This window comes from Strongylocentrotus purpuratus, unplaced genomic scaffold (genome assembly GCF_000002235.5).
Source record: "Strongylocentrotus purpuratus isolate Spur 01 unplaced genomic scaffold, Spur_5.0 spur5_scaffold_16, whole genome shotgun sequence".
Lineage (NCBI taxonomy): Eukaryota > Metazoa > Echinodermata > Echinoidea > Camarodonta > Strongylocentrotidae > Strongylocentrotus > Strongylocentrotus purpuratus.
Window position 1 is genome coordinate 11,483,391 of NW_022145601.1, and position 24,724 is coordinate 11,508,114.

General features: G+C 37.8%; 2 protein-coding genes across 2 annotated transcripts; both read left to right on the forward strand.

The window, feature by feature from the left end:
- The first annotated feature begins 4,134 nt into the window (after window positions 1-4,134).
- On the forward strand, window positions 4,135-5,667 carry LOC755788 (protein TANC1-like). Its single transcript, XM_030987373.1, has 2 exons — window positions 4,135-4,970; window positions 5,635-5,667. Exons 1-2 carry the CDS (start codon window positions 4,200-4,202, stop codon window positions 5,665-5,667), a joined length of 804 nt encoding a protein of 267 aa, XP_030843233.1. The 5' UTR covers window positions 4,135-4,199.
- A 702-nt stretch (window positions 5,668-6,369) lies between these two features.
- On the forward strand, window positions 6,370-14,525 carry LOC105442884. Its single transcript, XM_030987375.1, has 8 exons — window positions 6,370-6,999; window positions 8,332-8,573; window positions 9,139-9,252; window positions 11,659-11,809; window positions 12,060-12,161; window positions 12,423-12,509; window positions 12,936-13,061; window positions 13,954-14,525. Exons 1-8 carry the CDS (start codon window positions 6,651-6,653, stop codon window positions 14,523-14,525), a joined length of 1,743 nt encoding a protein of 580 aa, XP_030843235.1. The 5' UTR covers window positions 6,370-6,650.
- Window positions 14,526-24,724: the final 10,199 nt, after the last annotated feature.

Sequence of the window (24,724 nt, forward strand, 5' to 3'; positions counted from 1 at the left end):
TTAGCTGGCAGTAGAAAGCCGAAAATAAATTCATATACACCTGTATTAATAGGTGTTTTATGATATTCCATATATTTCTAGATAGATCTCCTCTAACTTAGATTTTTCTTCTTTCATTTAATATTCATTATGTTTTACTTACGTATTTAGTTGCTTTTTGTTTCATCTTCCATTTCAATAATGGCAGAATCTCTTAATAGTTGCTCCTTATCTCAGAAGAAAATAATTAATTTGCTCTTTTTGTTGGTATTAGCAGTGCGTAGGACTGTAAATGTTCCAATTTTGTTCTTTCTTGTTGTGTTTTGCTTCTGTTAAGTATAACTCGATCGCAAATACTTTCGAGAAATTAACTCAAAGCGCCTTTCGAGATCAAGTTCAGATTTTGTAATAATGTCCTTGTAATGTTCGTACACTCTAAAGGTGATGCACAGGCCCAGGGCTATTGAAATCGCTCTAGGTTGATTTCTCGAAATTCTGTGCGCTCGTGTTGCATGTAGATCTTTCAGATAGGCTATAGAAATTGATATTGAAGGTAAAATGGATTGCCTTTTCATATGTGTTTACTTCGGTGCAATATGATGGGTTCTATTTTTCTGACCATTATCTGACGTCAAGTCTATCTTTTTTCGTCAACTTTCATTGAAATCGAAAATAAAATAAATTAAGATTATTCAAGAACGAAGATGTTTTCCATTCTTCTATTGATTAAATATATGTCATAATTATGTCTCGTTGAGCTCGTTTCTTAAACATGCTCTCACCATAATACTGGTGTGTACTTCATTATCATTTTAGTCAACATCGGAGTATTCTTGTCCAGAAACCTAGGTTTTTATTACTGTGCCTCCAGCACGAGAGGTGACAACTTTAGCATCATATTTTGGCCATTGATCCGTTCATTAACTGTTTTTTTAATCTCCACACTATTTGCTAATGTTACCTAACTTGTAGCCATGGTTAAACATTTTCCCACATGATTTGAAAACCTACACTGATTTTTGGATTGGCAATCTCTTCATACCGTACTATTGTTCAACCGAATGATTGAAGTAAAATAACAGCTATCGTGCAATAAGTCGTCATTTATATCTCAGACTAAATGCATGTATTTGTTTTGTCACACAATAATGATGTATACGGAATGGAGAACTATATTCTTTGTGCTTCCGTCATCAGGGGACTACTCTATTTAAAGCAGAGAAGTGGAAATCCATTATTTTACGATTTATATTAGCAATCACTTCGTTAAGAGTTGAATCCAACCCGAATTATACTAGGAATCTCCTCCAATGTAGAGAATTAAAGTACTCTATTTAGAGTGAATCTTGAGTGTGGATTTTCACTCCTGTATTTAGAGAGCAGGTTAGGTCATGATTGATGTAGCCCTCTTTCAAAAATGAGACCTTCATGTTAAGAGGTGGGATTGTTTTCGTTTGATTGGCTATATTTTCTTAAATATTTCACTTATTGCTAAAGGAAATGTATTCACTCCTTATTTTACTTAGGCCTATACCATAAATAAATGTATTCATTACTTCACATTCCTTATCTAATTAAGCTACTTTTAACCACCTTTCTTCAATTTTTCTCTTGAAATATGTACTAAGGCATAGTTATTGGTTAATTAAAGAATGTTCTACCTAAAACTGTGGTATGTCTTTATTAATGTATGTACTTGAAGCAGACCTATCCCCTTATTCCCCCCTCTCTCTCTCTCTCTTTCTTTCTCTCTCTATTTCTCACTCTAGCTCTATTTCTCTTTCTCTCTCTCTCTCTCTCTCTCTCTCTCAATCCTTTAAACTCAATCTCTTCCCCTTTCTCTCTCAACCATCTTTTCCATGTTTCCTTCTACCCCTCTTTTACTTCAACTTGCTTTCTCCCCCTCTATGCCCCTCCCCCTCTCTCGCTCTCTCTATACATATATATAAAAGTGTGATAATTCTCAACTCTGACTTTTGCTATGTTCATGATGCTTGAGTGCTTGACTATGATTGAGTGATATCGAGTTTGTATGCCATGTATATTTGTTCATTCAATGTATTTGTTTTTGTATGTGTTTGCACTTCAGAACCTGAAGAAGGCCTCACAATCCGAAAGCTCGTAATAAAATGTTTAAGTACAGCTACGTCTCACGTTCCGAGACCATTTTCTTCACGCCTATATATATATCCTTAACATAATTTTCTGAATACTGAATTAGAGGTATTTCAACCCGCTAATGACCTTTCAGCATCGACTTTTTCGGATCCAATATCCCAGTTTGTACATAAATCTGTACATGGGCAGTTCATGTTTATTTGTACAAAAGTTAAAATATCTGTATGTTTGAGGTGATTTAAAACCATGTGCTAATTACGAACTGGTCTACACATTATTATAAACAGACCGATTTAATTGTTGATGTTTATGTGTTACCAATCCTTTCTCAACTTATATCTCAATCATATAAATGAGAACGCTACCAGTCTACTCATCATAATAAAATATCCTCCTATTATAATGATCTCATCCCCCTACCCGTATCATCCAAATCTCTTTTCAAATTCATCAACAACTCTAGCATTTGAAACACCTTTCCTCGTACTGGAAAATATACATTTGCAATGTATCATAATTTCTAAATCCTGTTGAATATCTTCCATTGGAATGTATCTTCCGATTTGATCTACAATTAAAGAAAGAACCTTCAAATCTAAATGTGAATGAATCAACACAAGAACACCTATACTGTGTAAAGTACCATGACTTTAATAAAAGACAACTTCCATCCCACATTAAACTCCATATATTTCTTGCAACATAATATCTGCATTTTATCCTTGCACTCAGATAATATCTGGGATCTTTTGTTCTTTTCCCTGATTCCTTTTTCCTTTAAGGAAAGAAACGTATAAGAAAGGATAGATTGTTAAAATCCATCACTTTAACAATAATAAATTCCGAAAACTTGTCTTTGGAGGACAGTGACATCACAATCACGAACCATAATATTGTCTGCTGAATGGAACACAAAATAAAGGTGATATTTAAGTAGTTGCAGTCCACCGAAGAAGATCCATAAAGAAAATTGAAGTGAACCTTATTTTTGTAATACTACGACAAATCAAATACAAAGACATCCACGTGCACCCAGACCAGAACAGACAACCGATAAAATTATGGGCAGTGGCCAAAAATAAATCAGTTTGGACTCTTTAGAGTCGGTACAAAGTCGGTTTGCCAGTGTGACTGAGGTATTAATCATACCTCGAAAACCGACTTGAAATCGACCGATTCTCGACGATTCGGGGCAATGTAATAGTGTGCCCGGTCTGTTGACGGTCTGGCGTCTTCTATCAGTTGAACCACCCATGAATCAAAATTTGTCTATTTTATTTGTAAAACTCATTCTCAAGATATAGGATGATAGTCGATTTTTGTTTACTAAACAAAATTCTGAGAATGTATTCAATATGAGAATAATGAAAGTTTTGAAATTTTGAGCAAAGGGCTCGAGTATTAAGTGCATATGTGCATGGAAAGAGACTAAATACTTAGCACTCTGTAAGCATCTTATAACGCTTACTATTGATGGAGATACACTGACAAATTTGGTTTATATCCTGCAAATTCTATATAAATGAAACGAGTACTCTACATCAACAGGTTACATCGTTACACACGTAGAGTGTTAAAGAAAAGCGATGATAGAGATCGTATTCTTTTTCCTTTCTCTGTCCCTTTCGTCATTTTAACTTTTTCCTGTTTTCTCTCATATTTCTTAGTATTCGATGTGTCTGAGTGTGTGTGTTTGTGTGCGTGGGGGAAAGGGCAGGTCACCCTTGCACTGGTTATGGATGAGGCGTAATGAAATATTGATCCGCCATGTTCTTTTTCTATCTCGCAGATCTAAAACCAGGTATATTTCAGGCCCAAAAAAAGATACAGAGAAATGGCAAGGCAATACGCAGTACGGTAATGTAGGCAGACTTCTAAAGCCGAATACGGATCTGAATGCAAAGTCCAATTCATAGAATGCTTTCATACAATCACGCTTGAATGTTCCTTCAGAATAGACCAAATATCATCACTACTAAAGGGTACGGGCTATTTTACACAGTAGTTCAATGTTACATTGCAATAAGTCACATGGTGTTTGGAGAGCACGGTGATATATTATCATCAAGAGAAAAACGTTGTGGGTGTGAATTGCGTTAAACATGGCGCTGTTTTCAGCAGCAGCAAAAGGAGACGTCCTGAAGATACAATCATTAATCGACTCCGAAGACAAGTCAGAGGATTCGGGAGGAGTTGATGTAAACTGCTCGGATGTGTCTGGCAAGACGCCCCTCCACATTGCCGCGGAAAACGGACATTTGCAATCGGTTAAATGCCTAACAAATCATGGAGCAAAAGTGAATGTTGTCGATGCTAACCTACAGACATCGGTTCACTTATGCTCAAAGAAAGGCCATCTTCATGTGGTAGAGCTGTTAGTGGACGAAGGAGCAGATATTAAAATTGGCGACAAAGATGGGTTTACAGCTCTTCAAATAGCATCATTCAAGGGTCATGTTGATATTGTCAAATACCTTGTTAGCAAAGGGGCACAGCTTGAAAAATGTGACAAGAAAGGCAGGACACCCTTGTCGTGTGCTTCTCAAAAAGGCCACCTTGAAGTCGTCGAGTATATCGTGAACAAAGGAGCAGACATTGAAATTGGTGATAAAGATGGGGTTACAGCTCTTCATAAAGCATCATTCAATGGTCATCTTGATATTGTCAAATACCTTGGTAGGAAAGGGGCACAGCTTGACAAACGTGACAAAAACGACCGGACACCCTTGTATTGGGCTTCCGCAGAAGGCCATCTTGAAGTCGTCCAGTTTCTTGTGAACGAAGGAGCAGGCATTAAAATTGGTGATAAATATGGGGTTACAGCTCTCCACAGAGCATCATTCAAGGGTCATGTTGATATTGTCAAATATCTTGTTAGCAAAGGGGCACAGCTTGACAAATTGGACAAAAACGGCAGGACACCCTTGTCTGGTGCTTCTCAAGAAGGCCATCTTGAAGTCGTCGAGTATATCGTGAACAATGGAGCAGGCATTGAAATTGGTGATAAAGATGGGTTTACGGCTCTTTACATAGCATCATTCAATGGTCATCTTGATATTGTCAAATACCTTGTTAGGAAAGGGGCACAGCTTGACAAATGTGACAAGAACGACAGGACACCCTTGTATTGTGCTTCTCAAGAAGGCCGTCTTGAAGTCGTCGAGTATATCGTGAACGAAGGAGCAGGCATTGAAATTGGTGATAAAGATGGGTTTACGGCTCTTTACATAGCATCATTCAATGGTCATCTTGATATTGTCAAATACCTTGTTAGGAAAGGGGCACAGCTTGACAAATGTGACAAGAACGACAGGACACCCTTGTATTGTGCTTCTCAAGAAGGCCGTCTTGAAGTCGTCGAGTATATCGTGAACAAAGGAGCAGACATTGAAATTGGTGATAAAGATGGGGTTACAGCTCTTCATATAGCATCATTCAATGGCCATCATGATATTGTCAAATACCTTGGTAGGAAAGGGGCACAGCTTGACAAATGTGACAAAAACGACCGGACACCCTTGTATTGGGCTTCCGCAGAAGGCCATCTTGAAGTCGTCGAGTTTCTTGTGAACGAAGGAGCAGGCATTGAAATTGGTGATAAATATGGGGTTACAGCTCTCCACAGAGCATCATTCAAGGGTCATCTTGATATTGTCAAATACCTTGTTATGAAAGGGGCACAGCTTGACAAATGTGACAAAAGCGAAAGGATACCCTTGTTTTGTGCTTCTCAAGAAGGCCATCTTGAAGTTGTCGAGTATATCGTGAACGAAGGAGCAGGCATTGAAATTGGTGATAAAGATGGAGTTACAGCTCTCCACAGAGCATCATTGGAGGGTCATCTTGATATTGTCAAATACCTTGTTATGAAAGGGGCACAGCTTGACAAATGTGACAAAAGCGAAAGGACACCCTTGTTTTGTGCTTCTCAAGAAGGCCATCTTGAAGTTGTCGAGTATATCGTGAACGAAGGAGCAGGCATTGAAATTGGTGATAAAGATGGGGTTACAGCTCTTTACATAGCATCATTCAATGGTCATCTTGATATTGTCAAATACCTTGTTATGAAAGGGGCACAGCTTGACAAATGTGACAAGAAAGGCAGGACACCCTTGTCTTGTGCTTCTCAAAAAGGCCACCTTGAAGTCGTCGAGTATATCGTGAACAAAGGAGTAGACATTGAAATTGGAGATAAAGATGGGTTTACGGCTCTTTACATAGCATCATTCAATGGTCATCTTGATATTGTCAAATACCTTGTTATGAAAGGGGCACAGCTTGACAAATGTGACAAGAAAAGCAGGACACCCTTGTCTTGTGCTTCTCAAAAAGGCCACCTTGAAGTCGTCGAGTATATCGTGAACAAAGGAGCAGGCATTGAAATTGGTGATAAGGATGGGGTTACAGCTCTTTATAAAGCATCATTCAATGGTCATCTTGATATTGTCAAATACCTTGTTAGTAAAGGTGCAGACCCGGGGAAACTGGCTAATGAAGAGGACCACTATGACTACCTCCGCAGTACCTTTCGTGGTAAGGCTTTCCCTGCCTTCATGCCCCCATACTCCCGAACATACGATCCATATCGTACCAGTCCACAAGACATTTCTCGCTTCATGAGCAACACAAAAGAGACAATGAATATTAGTCTCGACGAGTGCAGCATCAAGGTTTCACTTTCACCAGACGATGTGGACAGAGCCAAATATATCACAGCAGAAGCATTGACAACCGTTCCACATGACTTAAACCTGGAAAAAGACGAAGTTATCATCTCAGTTGGGCTCAAGCTATCCCCTCCTGGTCTTCAGTTTAAAACTCCGGTGGAAGTCAGGGTCTCGCATAGCGCTATTTTCAGCAACCCAGACAAGGCAGAAATTGTGCTATACACCCGAAGAACTGGTAAGATCTTCCTATTACCATATATCCAATATTTCCATATAAATTCCTTTCTCTTATTGTGACAGTGCAGAGAGCCCTTGACTGCCACGACGAACCCATCACAATTATGACAGAGATCTTCACACAAAATTAATCCTTCCCTACTATTCTTGTTTTCATATGACCTCACTTCAATGATGATATTCCTTTCAGAATGTTCGTATTCACTTAGTTTTACTTGATAAACTTCTATTAGGATAGAAATTCACTTTATTTTTTTTCTTCAGTCTTTGTGTTTGAATAACTTGTGGTAAGATCGTGGTAAATTGTGGAAATTAAACAAACAAAGATTATGAATGATCTAATACATGAAATTGTTTGTTAATAGCCAATCACCAAACAGCAGTTGACATTTTTAACGACATTGCTCATAAATAAACAATGACCCTCAAACAAAGCTTCCCAGTCAATCTGCGAACCTTACACAAAATACTTTCCTTTCTTTGTTATACTAAATCCCTGAGCGTTGACAGTTTACCGCGTAATGGAGCTCTCACACTCTGCCGTGTAGGCCTACCGTCCACCTGCCGGGCTATTAAAAAAAAAAACAGAGTCCAGAACGTTGGGTTTTGAGCGAACTTGTCCCCGGCCGCAACAAAAAAAATTCATAAAATTAATCTTTTCACCGTTTCGTTGCCATCTTCTGACCGTTCTCACCGGGCGCATGCCGGGTGTTGAACGTGCTTCTACCGTCTTCACCGCCCAGATTGACTTTTGTTGACAATTTTGGCCGTTTCCATACCGGGCCCATACCGGGTCTCGAACGTGTGCACCGGGTTTGTAGCAGCCACCTACCAGTCACTTAGCGTCCCCTCACCGCTCGGAGCGTCCTGTGAGCGAGTCCCCGGACTGCTGACGTCATGACACGACTGCCATAAATACCCCGATTTGAACGGCAACGGTCAGTCCGCTCTCCATTTTTCATCACCGTTCTGTAACGGGTTATGAGCATGTTGTGAACGTGTTCATACAGTGTGACCGTTTTCATAACGTATTCATACCGTCCTCATACCGTTCAACACCGTCCTCTTGCCGCTTACTTGCGGCCGGTGCCAGCCGGCCAAAGTTTTGAACATGCCCAAAACTTTCGCCGGGTCCCACCGGGTGTAAACAAGCGCCAACGCCCTATTAACGTGTTGCCCGCTTTGATAACGAACCACCGTGTGCCCTCGCCGTTCTCCACCGTCCGCATACATTTTTGAGCACGGTGGCACACGGTAGGCCTACACGGCAGAGTGTGAGAGTCACTTTACAAAATTAACACGGTCCCCTATTTGTTGTTGTTGTCGACAGAGTCTGATGAATTTTCAAGGATAGTTCCTGCTTCTGACAAAGCTGCTCGGTGTGTAGTCACAAAGAATCACCTTACTCTGTACTTAGGTCATTTCTCGGAATGGTGGATTATCTCCTTAATCAAGAGATACTTCATCGGTAAACGACTCATCTGTACGCCATACGTTCCCGTGTCAATATCCAGAGACGTCATGAACCCCATCTTGCTCGTCATTAAAGACGACTTCTACGGCATGAAAGAGGTAATTTTGTAACGGATTAACAGTCCGGTATATTTCTGGTCCATGTTATGTGTAATGATCTTTTTTCCTTCTCATTTCGTCACGAAACTTTCCAATCTTGCACATCTCATAGTCAATTTCGTATTTGGTCATTCATTTTCAGACTTTGTCCAATCGATTTCATCATTTTGCATCTAACTTCGTCAAAGTCAAATCAAGTTCATCATCCTTGGCTGCTAACGTACAATGCATGAAACAATTTTTTTCAGTTTGCAACCAATTTCGTTAGAGCATCATTCAAATACCTTATCCTACCCCCGGACAATTACCCCATAGGATAGTTGTCCGGGAGGTAGTTGTCCTAGAGGGTTGGTTTCCCTAGGGGGTAGTTGTCCTAGGGGTAGTTGTCCCAGGGGGTAGGTGTCCCAGAACCTCTGGCATTTGCTGGAGGTTCTTGCAGTGCCCTCTGGAAGAACAGCATTATCTCAAAGTTTTCTTATCATAATCTATTTTTAGTCTCCCCCCCCCCCAATTATTATCACTATTATTTTGTTTGATATTGATTCATATGTTCAATCTTTTGCAGGATATTATACAAGAGTACAAGGCAGCCTATCCTGGTGAGCAGTACTGTGTATATTGGAGACAAGGACCCCTACTTGTCAGACATCTGGAAAACGAAGACGAAGTGTCAACACAGGTAAGAATCTCAATATAATTGATACTATTGTTTCCCCCGAAATAAATTATCCTGACAAACAAATCGTCCGTTTCTTAGACAGCAGGGCGTAATATATATATTGTCACATTACCAAAGACACGGGCTAGAGCTTTCTTAAAGCGACACTGAACTGATGAACGTTCTGCCTAAGCGTTCTGTTCAGAGCCATCTTTTCACATATATAGATGGCTCTGGTTCTGTTCATTGCACAGCGCCATCTCATGGTCAATTTGCCAACATTGTGTAATCCAATACCTTGTTTCCGCTTCGCAGACAGAGGGCTAGACGCGATATCATTTCAGCGAGTTACGGGCACCGAACTGTGAAATACGTATTTCACTCTTTTTTGGTTACGGGACCATACTGCTACAGCTGACCCCAGATAGCGCTAGATGGGATTTTGTGGTAATGCTTTTAGTACACTGTGGCTTCCATTAACACGTTAGGCGGACCAATGCATGAAATTACTTTGCAGGATAAATTTTATCAGCAAAGCTGTTTTTATCATGGTCCTGATTGAAATACAATGAGACTATGTATGCAATAAATCACATTTAATATGTAGACCAAACAAAAATCATGATACCAAGTTAAGGGAAGTGTATCATGGGAAATACTGCAAAATGCCATCTACGTCTTTTTTTGGACAACTGCACGTGAATGCTGCGTTCGCGTCGTCCGTAATCGTATTAGGCGATTGGCCCCGAGTAGGGCCACGGGAAAGACACACAGTCTCGTCATGACACACTCCCTTTAAGCCAAGTAGCCTGCTCAGCGGCCGGGCAGCGGATTTTTCCCAAACATACAGGTTTGTATTTCCGGTCTTCTGATTGACTGATATGTTTTATTTTTACGTCATTAGCAGCTTGTAAAGATAGTTTACAAACAATTAGACTTTGATTATTTATAAAGGGAAAATATGACAAAATAATTACTAGGATTCGAACCCACAACTTTAATATTGTAGATAAAGACGTAAAATATATCAGCAAATCAGAAGACCGGAAATATTAGTAATAGCAAACCTGTTTAAAAGGGAAAAAATTGCGGCCGTATCCTAATGCACCAGCACGGCGGGGCGATCGAACATAAAAACATAGCGCTCCCTAGTTGACCTCCGAGCAACTTTGTGGTTCCTGGTCCAAACGGCGCAAATCTGCTGCGAAGAGACAAGGCCATCATTTCATTTCGAGTTGATAAACGCGACAAGCCGCAATTACGTTTGTATACTGTGTTTCTATACACTGTTGGTCATGAAGGTGGAATGATTTCGACAATTATTTATTCCTAATAGATCTAGATAATAGCATACATTCTCATGTGTTATTGAATAATAATTGGCGAGTGCTTGTTTTGCGTGACTGCTAAAGCATGTGTATGGTACTACTATTATCAACCAGGGGACCTACGTCCTTAAGTCATAACTGACATTAATGAGGATTAATGTCTCATAAAAGGGCACTAATATAGTACATCGACACGGTTTTGATCCTGGGGCCTCACAGTTACGAGGCCATTGCTTTGCCACTAAATCACTACTGTACGCAGCGGGGGCTAGGGAAGGGGGCAGCCCCCACAAATAAAAACAAAACAAAGAAAATGCAATAAATCATCAATAATTTATTGCATTTTCCCCCGGTCCCCAACAGGAAATTTTCCTGTGTGTGGCCATGCCTTGAACCATAATGCTTGGCCGAGCAGAGGAATTTTTCCTGTCAGGGACCGGGGAAAATGCAATGAATTAACGAGAATTGATTGCATTTTGGGGTTTTGTTTTTGTGTGGGCTGCCCCCTTTGTGTGGACTGCGTACAGTCATGATTCAGTGGCAAAGCAATGGCCTCGTAACCGTGGATCAAAAACCGTGGATCAAAACCGTGTCGATCAGCTATATTAGTGCCCTTTTGGGAGGCATTTATCCTCATTACCGTCAGTTATGACTTAAGGACATGAGAATGTATACTATTATCTACATCTAGTAGGAATAAATGTCAAAATTATTCCACAAATTGGGTTAAAAAGTAATATTCCACCTTCATGACCACAGTGTATATGTATGTAAACGCTGTTTCTGTGTTGAAGCGCTTATACGTGGTCTTGATGAGGTTACTTGGTTCTCGTTACAATATTATTTTAGAAAAAATTATTCAAACATGGGCCATAGGGGTTAGGCCCGACTAGCACATGTGCTATTATCTGGCCCCTTTTACCAACCAATAGTTTCTTTTCTTGTATATGTAAATTATTGTATGAAATGTATTGCTGTTGGTAAATAAATCAAATCAATCAATTGAATTCATGGTATCAAATTTAAATTAGCATGTACCATGACACAATTTCTGTAACTTCGTAGGATGTTAATTGATGGTTATCTCTGATTTTCCTAGGAACTTGAAGTACGTGCTTTCTTTGACATGACGACCAATCGGATGCCGTTCGCTCTTCAGCCACGTGAACAAATGGTATCCGGAGTTCTTGTCACGCTCATCTTGAAGCAAACAATCACGAAGCGTATCGCCTTCCAAGTACTGTACAGCGGTAATATCAAGGGCATGACTTCCCTTTTTGTTGGGGGGGGGGGGGGGGGGGTTGCAACCATGTTCCATTAGTCTGCCTTATTCAATATATATTTATATATGTCATATATATGTATATTGTGTTTACGTGCAGTGCTATACAGTTCATTTAGTGTAGCAAAAGTACCATGGCAAGTGACTCCAATTTGGAATAGTTATTATTTTATACTAATCGTTTCTCATCACGTTGATATCATGTATTCACAATTCAGATGTGCCGCATGAGAATCCAATTGCCAAATCAACTCCGACAGGAACTGCATCTTCCAAAGGCAAAGCTGAACCAACTGATGTTGGACGGGGAACATCCAAATGTAAGATTTAAAAAATATATATTAATATTATTTTTCCTTTTGATGTGCAGGGCATCGTTTTACAAAACCTTCGTGGGTACAAGTGAAAAATGTAGTGTATAAAATTAACACGTTTTAAAAGGGATGTCGGCGAGCTTGTTGCATATGAAAAAATCTCCTCATTGTAAAGAGACGATTTGAACAAAATCGAAAAAATAACATTATATTTGTGCTATTCTGATTCGATTCTGATTTGATTTTGATTGAACATTGCATTTTCAGCACATCAGCTCCACGAAGAGCAGACAAGAAGCGAGCATCATCTTGAAACGATAGGTTCAACATCACCTCAGCCTGCAGACACAAAGGGTAAGACTATATGTCCTGTCAGGAACGGTTCTGGAGGAATACATGTATAAATATTAAGTTATTTTTTGGAGGGCGCAGGGGATGGGGTCTTCTAGCAATCATTTATACATGTATTTTTGAGGGGGGGGGGGCTATAGAACCGCTACTGCAGCCTATATTCTTGTAATTGGCCTTTGTTTTAAATATCCTGTAATGTATTATCAATGTTTTTCTAAACCGTATAATATTTACTCTTTCAATTGAACAATATTCGCTACATGTTCCATGATTTTATCTCAATCATGTCACTAAACCAAATGAATACAATATAATTCAAGGGTCAACATGCGAAAGATAACGGATCAGTCAGAGTTCTTTACAGCACTGCATGGTCGGAGTCTGGTTTAATCGTTTTCTAAAACTTTTGTTTACGTTGCTTTATTTCAGACGGAAGTAGTCATACTGATGTCTTTACAAGACCTAGGCCGTTGATTCCACCATCGATAGAGTCACCGCCATGTGAACATGCCTACCAAGTAACAGAGACAGGAGCTATTGGTGAGGAGCTGAAAGGTAAGTCGTGTTCTTGGCTCTGCAACAAAAAAGTCAATTGTATCTCCCAAAAATTAATCCTATCTCCTCAATCAATCGAAACTTTAAGATAAATAGTTACTGATATAACGAAACCCTTTGGCAAAACATTAATCTATATATGCTACACTAAACCAATGTGTAATAAGTGGGTATGGTACCTGAAACGGTTGCTAGAACATAACCGGGGTTATACTATTTAAAGGGATACTTGAGTTATGTTTTCAGACCGCAGATGCTTTCAATGTGCATCGTTGTTGCTCTTATTCTTATGACATTTCTAGTGCCCTTTTAGAACCTTAAATTGCTATGAAGGTAATTTTAGACACCAAAATGTGTGAAATTTAGCCAATAATATCATACCAATTCAGCTCCACTTTCAAACAAATACGGTCACCGTTAATTAATTATTTAATTTAACGAAAACATTAATGGGCCGGCTGGTTGTGCGTTATATGACCAACACGAATATGCCAACAAAACAGCCAACATCGGCATTGGCTGTAATACGACGTAAAAGGTGCTATTTCGTTTTTTCAACGGCTTTTTCAAATTATCTAATATTTGTGGTGGCCACACAAATATTAGAAATCGTTATATTTATGAATATTTCAGCAGTCTCTGAACCGAATTTGATCGAACAAAGATGATTTTGTCATTTAAATTGTATTTTCTTTCAAATTTGACACTCAGTTTTTCATTATCTCACAACAAAATTATTTTGTGTAGCGCCATCTGCAACAGAACTCCCTTTAAAGTCCTTTAGAAGAGCATATTGTGATATCCGCTTAATATTTCCTTTACATGCTCTTTGGAAATTTGAAGTATGTAATTGCTTTACGTCATATCATCTTTTTGTTCGTTTTGTTTTAAGCTCCGACATCATCGACAGTGCCCGTCCATCCGGTAGAGCCTGCAGCAAAGAGGACAATGGGAGCCCCACCAGCAATTGTGGCAAACATTGTCCAAGAATTGGTTCCAGGACTTTCAGCAGATCGAAATATGCACCAGCGTCCTGGAAACGTCTATATCAACGTCAACAATATCAAAGTCATCAATAATTCCCAAGTGAATAATTCTCAAAGAAATACTGTTGCCCCTGTTCCAATTGTATCCATAGTACCTCCTATGCTACAGCATGAGCTGCGTTGCCGGTTGAACAGAGAAAGCCCAGTTTTTGATGACTGGAGGGGTCTTGCCAATCAGCTTGAACTTCAAGACTACATACAATCACTGGAGCAGTGCAAGAATCCGACTGAAGAACTACTCGTACTTGCAGAGAGTCAAAAGAAGATTCAGGACCTTGGGGACTTGTGTAAGGCGTTCGAACGTATGAATCGTGGAGATTGCCAAGAGCTCTGTGAAAAATATGCGTTTGAGAGAACAAAGTCAGCTGATCCTCGGAAGGATCAAATGGAAGATGATGACACGGAAACCAGTGATTAGGGAACAAACTCAATCTGTTCCATATCACCCTTAAATCCAGGGTCTATTGCTCGTTATTCATACAACCTATGAACATAGCCCTATATGGTTGTTGTAATCTACCAACTACCTGTCATTTGGTTTTAACAAACCAAATCATTAGATTTGCTCGAAACATAATAATTAAAGGTATACTATAAGGTCCGTATTCTCCTAATTCAGTTAAGTCCTATCCAGGGTCTAAAATCATGTTTGAAAGAAAACTGAGATCTTAGCCCAATTTTTTTTTGTAGACCACTTTTTTGACAAAAGTTTAAATCCAGCGTCGGGTTGAAATATTAGAACAATTCAGGCCTATAAAATTGACCAAATATATGTTTGTTGGGTAAATTATTACCACCCAATATTGCCAAAACCTTAGTCAATTATAAGTACATTATTATGATACTTATTATTATACAGATTATTGTGATACTTGGCACTTAACTGTTAATGCCAGCAAAACGAAAATTGTTGTTTTTTCACGTGGGAAAGTTAGAAGAATTCCAGAATTCGTTGATGATGGTGGTGTACTGGAAGTTGTTTATGACTTTGTATATTTAGGAGTGACGTTTAATTATAATGGTAACTTTAAAAAAGCAATTGCTAAACAGGTCACACAAGCTCGAAAGGCAATGTATAGTATGTTAGTAAAGGCAAAAGGTTGCATTTATCTGTTGATACACACTGTCATTTATTTGATCACTTAGTTTTGCCAATTCTATTATATGGTGCTGAGGTCTGGGGCTATGAGTGTATAGATCAACTTAAAGTTTTCCAAAGAATTTGTTTAAGAACGATATTGTTTGTAAATAAGTGCACACCTGACTGCATGGTTTATGGTGAAACTGGACGTGGTAAAATACTCGATAAAATTAAGTGTAGAATGATTGAATATTGGGTTAGACTAGATAAAGGGAAGCAATCAAAGTATTCATTGATTCTCTTTAAGTTTCTGTTGCAGTTGTAAAGTGAAGGACAAAGTTGAGTTAATATAAAGTCACAATGGGTTGAGTTTCTTGCAAACAGTTTTGACTATGCAGGACTTGGAAACGTCTGGCGAGCTCAAGGAGAAGGATATAATGCTGCCTGGATTATGAATACTATGAAAACCGGGCTTTCTGACATGTCTATTCAGGAATGGAGCGCAGCTACCTGGTCAAATCGTATTTGCACGAACTATAGGATGTTTAAGAATGAGTTGGTTTGTGAAAAATACCTGCAGATATTATGTCAGAAGGAAGCAATAATTTTAAGTAAATTTAGATGCAGAACACATAGATTACCAGTGAATAAAGGTAGATTTGATGCAAATGTCGTAGATGATGTGCAATGCTCACTCTGTACACCAACATATATTGGTGATGAATTGCATTACATTTTTGTATGTCCATTCTTTCAAAATAAGAGAAATATCTATATACCAAATAACTTGTGTGGTAGTAGCTTAAGACCAAGTGCATTGCACATGGATAGGTTTGTAATACAGCTCACGCTTGCCAGCTGAAGAAATTAGCCAATTTTTGTAGAATCATTATGTCATATTTTTCAACAGAGTCAAGGGTAGATGGTAATACTGTAAATGATAACTCACAAATAAGCAATGTTGTTGGGCACACTCGTAGTGGTAGGAGGGTGAATTGCCCAGTTCGCCTCGATTTGTAAATATGTTCATTTGTTCATATTATCACATGTTTATCATTGTTCATATTATCACATGTTTATTATTGTTCACATTATCACATGTTTATCACTGTTCATATTATCACATGTTTTTCTTTGTTCATATTATCTTATTATGTTATCAATTTTCATGTTATCACATGTTCATCATTGTTATACTATTGTTATATTGATACTATGTTGTAAATATGTTTGTACTCTCATACCCCGAGAGGGGGTCGATAGAGTCAATAAAATCTTACAATCAATCAAAGTACATTAATAATAAATAATAATAATATGGATATTTATATAGCGCCGGTATCCGCCAGGCTCTGACGCTCATGGCGCTGTACATACATGTATTACTATCACAAAAATATAACATTCTTAACTAAAATAAAGTAAACTAAAACAACACAAATTATTACGCTACATTGACATGATTAAATAGCACTGTTTAGAAAGAGATGGGTTTTTAGAGCAACTTTGAAGGCATGAAGGGTAGTTAAATTACGAATACTAAGTGGCAGCTTATTCCAAAGGGACGGACCAGAATGAGAAAAAGCTCTATCCCCCCAGGAACTGCGCGTCTTAGGGACAACTAATAAGGAGGATTGAGATGAACGAAGACGTCTTGTAGGCTTATACTTAACAATCAACTTGATATTGTAGGAAGGAGCAGAGTCATACAATGAATGGAAAACTAACAACAACAACTTAAAAATGATTCGGTCACATACCGGGAGCCAGTGAAGAGTTTTGAGAATGGGGGGATGTGGGTTCTACGAGAAGAAAGTGTGACAATACGTGCAGCAGTATTTTGCAGTTTCTGAAGTCGAGAAAGTTGTGTGTTAGGGAGTAGATAGAGAATAGAATTACAGAAATCTAAGCGTGATGAAATAAGAGCATGTACAAGTTTCTCTGTGGTTGAACGACTTAAGTATTTCCTAATAAAACCTAGATTTCTTAGTTGATATCTGACTGACTTACAAATACTAGAAACATGAGTTGACAATGACATAGACGAGTTTAACATGACACCAAGGTTACGACATTGCGAGGAAGGACTAATTACAGAATCTGATATGGATATATTGAACGACTGTATCTTAGCAAGATTTGATTTGGAACCCAATAAAATTAGTTCAGTTTTACTATCATTCAGTTTGAGTGAGTTCGAGTTCATCCAAGTTTGCACATCTTTGACGCAAGCTTCGAGTAGTTTGACAGTCCGACTTCCGTCATTTTGATTGGGAAGGAACGATGCGTAGATCTGGATGTCATCTGCATAGCAGTGATACTTGACATCATGCTGCTGTAAAACTTGCTTGAGCCTAGTGATGTACAAGGAAAACAGCAACGGCCCCCCGACTGACCCCTGCGGGACGCCACAACTGAGCTTGACAGGATCAGATCTTTCATGATTTACACATACCAATTGCTGCCGTTCATCCAAATAGGACATGAACCATTCAAGTGCGTGGTCACGAATTCCAATTGATGACAATACATTGACAAGAATACGATGGTCCACAGTATCAAATGCTGAAGACAGGTCTAATAACACGACTGCTGTGATCCTACCAACATCCATTTCTGTCAGGATGTTGTTGGTCAGGTTGACGAGCAGGGTCTCAACACTGTGATTTGCACGGTAAGCTGACTGGTGATTGTCAAGTAGATCATTCTCCTGTAGGTGATCATACAATCTAGAGAAGGCTACCCGCTCCAGAAGTTTCGACAAGTAGTGATACCCATTAGTGAGGAAACGTTTACCCTCTTGTAATATGCTTCGCTGCATCAATATTATTTACTTGCTTGCTTTTACAAGAACGAAGAAGTGAGATTCACTCTAGGCATATTCATCGATTTCATGAAAGCAATTTTGACACCATTAATCTAAATATACTACTAGCAAAACTCTCTAATCACGGCAATCGAGTTTAATCTTTTTTATGGTTTAAGGACTATCTTAGTAACAGATCTAGATTGTTCAACGTGGTTAAACGTTATCCATAAGATATAAGATAAGATGTGGTGTTCCACAAGGATCGTTACTAGGGCCAACTCTGTTTTTATCTATATAATTGATCTGCACTCATTAACTGATTACTTCAATTTGCGGCTGTTTGCCGAATATTCTAATATAATTCATTCTTTTCCAGCTCACCAGGGCAAAATTAATGAGGATGAAGTAATGAACAACACACAGAAAAATTGTTGCATTGCTAAAAAAAAAACTCAATTCAATGAAACCGTATTCCATTTTGATAAGTAGAAAGAGGTATTAAATGGTAAACTGGACGTAGCTGGAGAGGAAATCCAAGCGGTTGATGTTACCACTTATGATAGAAATCTGCCATGGAATAGTCATATTCGTTATGTAAATCAGTGTATCAGGTTTGCGATATTTTGTTCCTAGGCGTACTTTGACATTATCCATTATCAAATTAAACGTGGATAAAACCACACAGGTGTGGTGAAGCAACATAAGGTTATTAGCCTATTAAGAAGCATATTGTATTCACAGAAAATAGCAGTTCGTGCTTTTTTCATTTAGAGATAAAATTACTCATACAGCTCAACTACTTTCATGTTTGATCTGTTTAATAAAAGTTTGTCTCATATGTTGATATATAGTGTATAGAGTATATATAGAGTAAAGTTACTCCACAAGGCAAACAGAAGGTCAACAATTACGTCTGCCAAAATTTAGAACGACACATGGTCGATTTCCATTGTCTCTTGTGGTTAGTTACTTGATTACCTATAAATGTCAGACTAGGTTACAACACATTTGTTGAACAAATCATGAATCGAAAATCCATGCAAATAGTCTGTATGTGTACAACAATTATATTTAGTATTTTGTAAGACATTGTTAAAGTTATATATTTTGTATAGTATTGATTGCAATAGTACATTAATTTCTTTGTTTTTTTTTTCTTTTTCTGAGAGTTACTTGTACAAAATACATTGTTGAGCTGTGTATAAGGCGTTAGGGTCGACTAGCACATATGCTATTATCCGCCCAATTTACCAACCAATATTTTCTCTTCTTGTACATATAAATATCGTTGTATAAAATAAATGGTACGTATTTCCTTTTCGTAAATAAATCTATCAAATACAACAATCTAATAAAAATAATAAACATTGATATGATATAACCAGAAAAGTGATCTACATGTATATGGAAATGTATTAACATCAATTCAAAACACATCAAATTAAATGAATTCAACTTTTGAAGTATCTAAAAGGAACCACAGGTGTTAAATTGAACATTTTTTTAAAGATAATGAAAACAGCCAGTAAACGCAACATTCAAGACGTAATGATAGCATTCTTTGAAATCATTCTTTGCATTTAAATAAACTGACACACCTTGACAAATAGCGGTGAATAAAGGGGATCCCTTATGAAAACTGACCATTATTACGTTTTGCGTGAGATCATTCTAATTCAAACGTTTATTACAAAGGGGTCCATCTTTTATGTTAACTTTATTCGACGTTTATTCTTCTTCATACTTATCAAACTGTTTATGAATACTTTATGTAAATATATATTTTTAATTGCATTGGATTAATTTAACTATTATGTATACTATGATGATATTCTTTATAGATAGGTATGATAGGCGCTCCTTTGTTATAAGTTCATTAATTTTGTGTGAAAGCAGAAAAATAAGAAACTCATGATTGGAAACGTTTGGATAAATCGGTCAAATAATAAAGCAGTTATAAATGTTTGAAAAATGATATCTCTCAATCTTTATGCGAATTTCAAATTGGCAATTGGGTCAGTGGATTGTGATGTATTCGTGGACAATTCTTTCGTTTGTTGTGTACAAAAATATCAATATTTTCTGTTTTTCTCCTTAGTGCCTTTTTCCATGGGGCACTCCTACATACAATGTATTATGGATAGCATATTACATTATATATTTTATATGATATGAGTTTTTATTTGTGTTTGAAATAAATTGAATTGAATTAAATTGAATATATTGTGAGAATCTCAGTTTGAAAAGAAATGACATATTTGCACACCCAATGACGTTAGAATACCAGTCATTCAAAAAGGGCATTGACTGGAACGCGGTCCTATACAGAGTGAGTCAGAAAAAATGTCCCACTTTGTACAAGTTGTAATGTTTGGAGTATGAATATTTAATCATGGGTTTCATGCTATTCTTGACAGAGTTATCCTCCTTATACATTAAGGTACCATTTTCATTTGAATCTCTGCATGCATGACTGAACATCAGACAATCTTTACAAGACTGCCAGATCTTACTTGCGCCAAGTTACCGGGTGAGGAATAAAACAGTGCATTGAACAAAGACAGTCAGACAGACACATACACACACACGCACACGCACACACAAACCCACACAAATTCACTACCACCATCATGTCATCATCATCATCATCATTGTCATCATCTTAATCTTCATCATCATCATCATCATGAAGCACAACATCCGCCAATACGCACCAAGAGGACAGCAGCCACTCAACTTTCCGTACGAGAGGTAGAATTCCCGTCAAAAAGTAACAGTTTGGGTGGGCCTTGTCTGTCTGGCAGTCTGTGTTCAAAACACTATATTATTCCTCACCTTGCTACTAGGCTACTCTGGCAGTCTTGTAAACAATGTCTGATGTTCAGTCATGCATGCAGACATTCAAATGAAAATGGTACCTTAATGTACTGGGAGGATAACTCTATCAAGACATATCATGAAATCCACGATTAAATATTCATACCTCAAACAATACAACTTTTAAAAAGTGGGACAATTTTTCTGACTCACTCTGTAGAGCTCTCAATGCTTCATCAGTCAAGGGTTTCATACACAAATAATTTTGGCAGAAAAAGAATAAACTGCTGAGATTATTACATGTATCATGCGTGTGTGTATTTGGCAACAAAGTAAACGCTAATCAGTATACGCTCTTAAAATTAAATTGCATGTAGGTAGCTGCTGGTTGTTTTAGAGAATTAACCGATTCTAGGCAATGTTTTAAACAAATCAGCGTCACAGGTTCTGACCATTCTAGGGGCAATTTACTTACAACAGATATATATTTCATACCATGAAGCAATACATGTTGGGGTGATATTCTGAAAACTTCTGATTTTAAGAATACTGAATTAAAGGTATGTTACGGGTATTTAATCCACAAAAGAACCTTCAGCAACGACTTTCTCGGATCCAGTTCTCCAGTTTGTATACAATTTGATATGGGCAGACTTATGTTACTTTGTACAGAAGTTTGAATATCTGTGGATGTTTGAGGTGATTTGAACCATGTGCTAATTACGAACTGGTCTACAAATTATTCTACACAGACCGATTTAATTGTTGATGTTTATGTGTGACCAATCCTTTCTCAACTTATATCTCAATCATATAAATGAGACCGATACCAGATTACTCATTATAATACAATATCCTCCTATTATAATTATCTCATTTCCCCTGTATTATCCGAATCTCTTTTCAAATTCATGCAAAGACTCTGCCCTTTGTAGCCCCTTTCCTCTCACTGGAGATTATACATTTACAATGTATCATCATTTTTAAACCCTGTTAAATATCTTTCATTAGAATGTATCTCCCGATTTAATCTGAAATTAAAGAAAGATCCATCAAATCTAAATGTGTAAAGTATATGACTAGAATAACAAATTACACCCAAATTAAACTCTATGTATCTTCGTTATCAGAACATTTATCCTTGCACTCAGAAAATATATGGGATCTTTCGTCTTTCTCCCTATTCCTTTTTTCATTTAAAAAAAGAAAAGTACAGGAAAGGATAAATTGTTAAAATCCATCAATATAACAATAATATATTCTGAACACTTCGGAGGACAGTAACACAACAATAAAAAAATCTTAACATTGTCTTATTAATAGAATACACAATAAAGGTGATATTAAAGTAGTTGAAGTCCACCGAAAAAGATCCTCGAAGAAATATAGAAGTGAACCTTATTCTTGTAATACGTACTACGACAACTCAAATACAAAGACATCCACACCCAGACCAGATCAGGCAACCGATTACATTATCCACAGAGGCCAAAAAGAAGTCAATTTGAACTCGTTGGAGTCAGTGCGAAGTCGGTTTGCCAGTGTGACTGGGGTATTAATCATATCTCCAAACCGACTTCAAATCGACCGATTCTTAGCGATTCGGTGGCAATGTTATAGTGTGTCCGGTTTGTTGTTGGTCTGGCATCTTCTGTCAGTTGAACCACCACAATTAATCAATACCAGAACACCTATACTGTGTAAAGTACCATGACTTAAATGACAACTTCCATCCCACATTAAACTCCAAATATTTATTGCAACATAATATCTGCATATTTATCCTTGCACTCAGAAAATATCTGAGATCTTTCGTTCTTTTCCCTGATTCTTTTTTCCTTTAAGGAAAGAAAAGTATAAGAAAGGATAGATTGTTAAAATCCATCACTATAAAAATAATAAAATCGGAACACTTGTCTTTGGAGGATAGTGACATCACAATCACGAACCATAATATTGTCTGCTGAATGGAACAAAAATTAAAGGTGATATTTAAGTATTTATAGTCCACCGAAAAAGATCCATAAAGAAAAATAGAAGTGAATCTTATCTTGTAATACGACAAATCAAATACAAAGACATCCACACCCAGACCACATAAGACAACCGATAACACTATCTACAGAGACCAAACAAAGTCAGTTTGGACTTGTTGGAGTTAGTACGAAGTAGGTTTGCCAGTGTGACTGAGGTAATAATCATACCTCCAAACCGACTTGAAATTGTCTGTTTGTTTTTTTTTATTTCCGAAATCCATATATACATACAAGTTTAAAAAACATACATATAAAACACATTTCAAACGATAAGAAAGTAATTACATGTGTTAAGTATAGACAAACGGTTGGATAGCCCATTTCAGAACCATTTTCAAAATGGTCCTGCTGTTCCATGGGATCCGAAAGCAAAAATCATATTAATTTACATACAATATCAATTTTTATAAAAGTCATAGTAATTTACCAATACACTACCCCCCCCCCCCCCCAAATCGATCCCCCTAAACTCACCCCCGCCCCCGCCACCCTCTCGATACTGCCAACCCCTCCCGCTACCCCTTCCCAAGTCCTCCAGTGTATAATATCGACCGATTCTTAGCGATGTTATAGTGTGTCCGGTTTTTTGTTGGTCTGGCATCTTCTGTCTGTCGAGCAACCCGTGAATCGAAATTTCTCTATTTCATTTTAAGAACTCATTTCTAAAAACGAGAATGTTAATCCATCTTTTTTATTAAACAAAATTTTGAGAATGTATTCAAAATGAGAATAATGAAAGTCATACATTTTGAGCAAAGGGTTCGAGTATGAAGTGAATATGTGCATGGAGGGAGACGAATGATTAACACTTTCTTTAGCACCTTATAATGCTTAGTTGATGGAGATACTGACATATTTGGTTTATATCCTGCCAATTCTAGATAAAGGAAGCGAGTATTCTGCATCAACATGTTACATCATTACACATGTAGCGTGTTAAAGAAAAGCGATCTTAAAGATCGAATTCTTTATCATTCTCTGTCCCTTTCGTCTTTCTCTCTTTTTCCTATTTTCTCTCATATTTCTTAGTAATCGATGTGTGCGTGTGTGTGTGTGGGTGCGTGTGTGGGTGTGAATGTGTATGCGTGTGTGCGTGTGTGCGTATGGGATGGATTAAGAGGGGGCACGTCATCCAAGCACTGCTTATGAATGAGGCGTAATACAATATTGATTCGCCATGTTCATTTTCTTTCGCGCAAATCTGAAACCAGGTATATTTCAGGCCCAACAAATAGGTGAAAATGGCAAGGCAATAGGACTGCATTCTCGCAATACCCAGTACAGTTATGTAGTCAGACTTCTGAAGCCGAATATGGATTTGAATGCAAAGTCCAATTTACAGAATGCTTTCATACAATCACGCTTGAGTGTTCCTTCAGAATAGACCAAATATCATCGGTACTACAGGGAACAGGCTAATTTACACAGTAGTTCAATGTTACATTACAATAAGAAACATGGTGTTTGGAGAGCACGGTGATATATTATCATCAAGATAAAAATGTTGTGGGTGTGAATTGCGTTAAACATGGCGCTGTTTTTAGCAGCAGCAAAAGGAGACTTCCTGAAGATACAATCATTAATCGACTCGAAAGACAAGTCAGAGTATTCGGGAGGAGTTGATGTAAACTGCTCGGATGCGTCAGGCAAGACGGCCCTCCACATTGCTTCGGAAAATGGACATTTGCAAACGGTTAAATGCCTTATCCATCATGGAGCAAAAGTGAATGTGGTGGATGCTAACCTACAGACATCAGTTCACTTATGCTCAAAGGAAGGCCATCTTCATGTGGTAGAGCTGTTAGTGAACGAAGGAGCAGATATTGATTTTGGTGACAACATCGGGGTAACAGCTCTTCACATAGCATCATTCA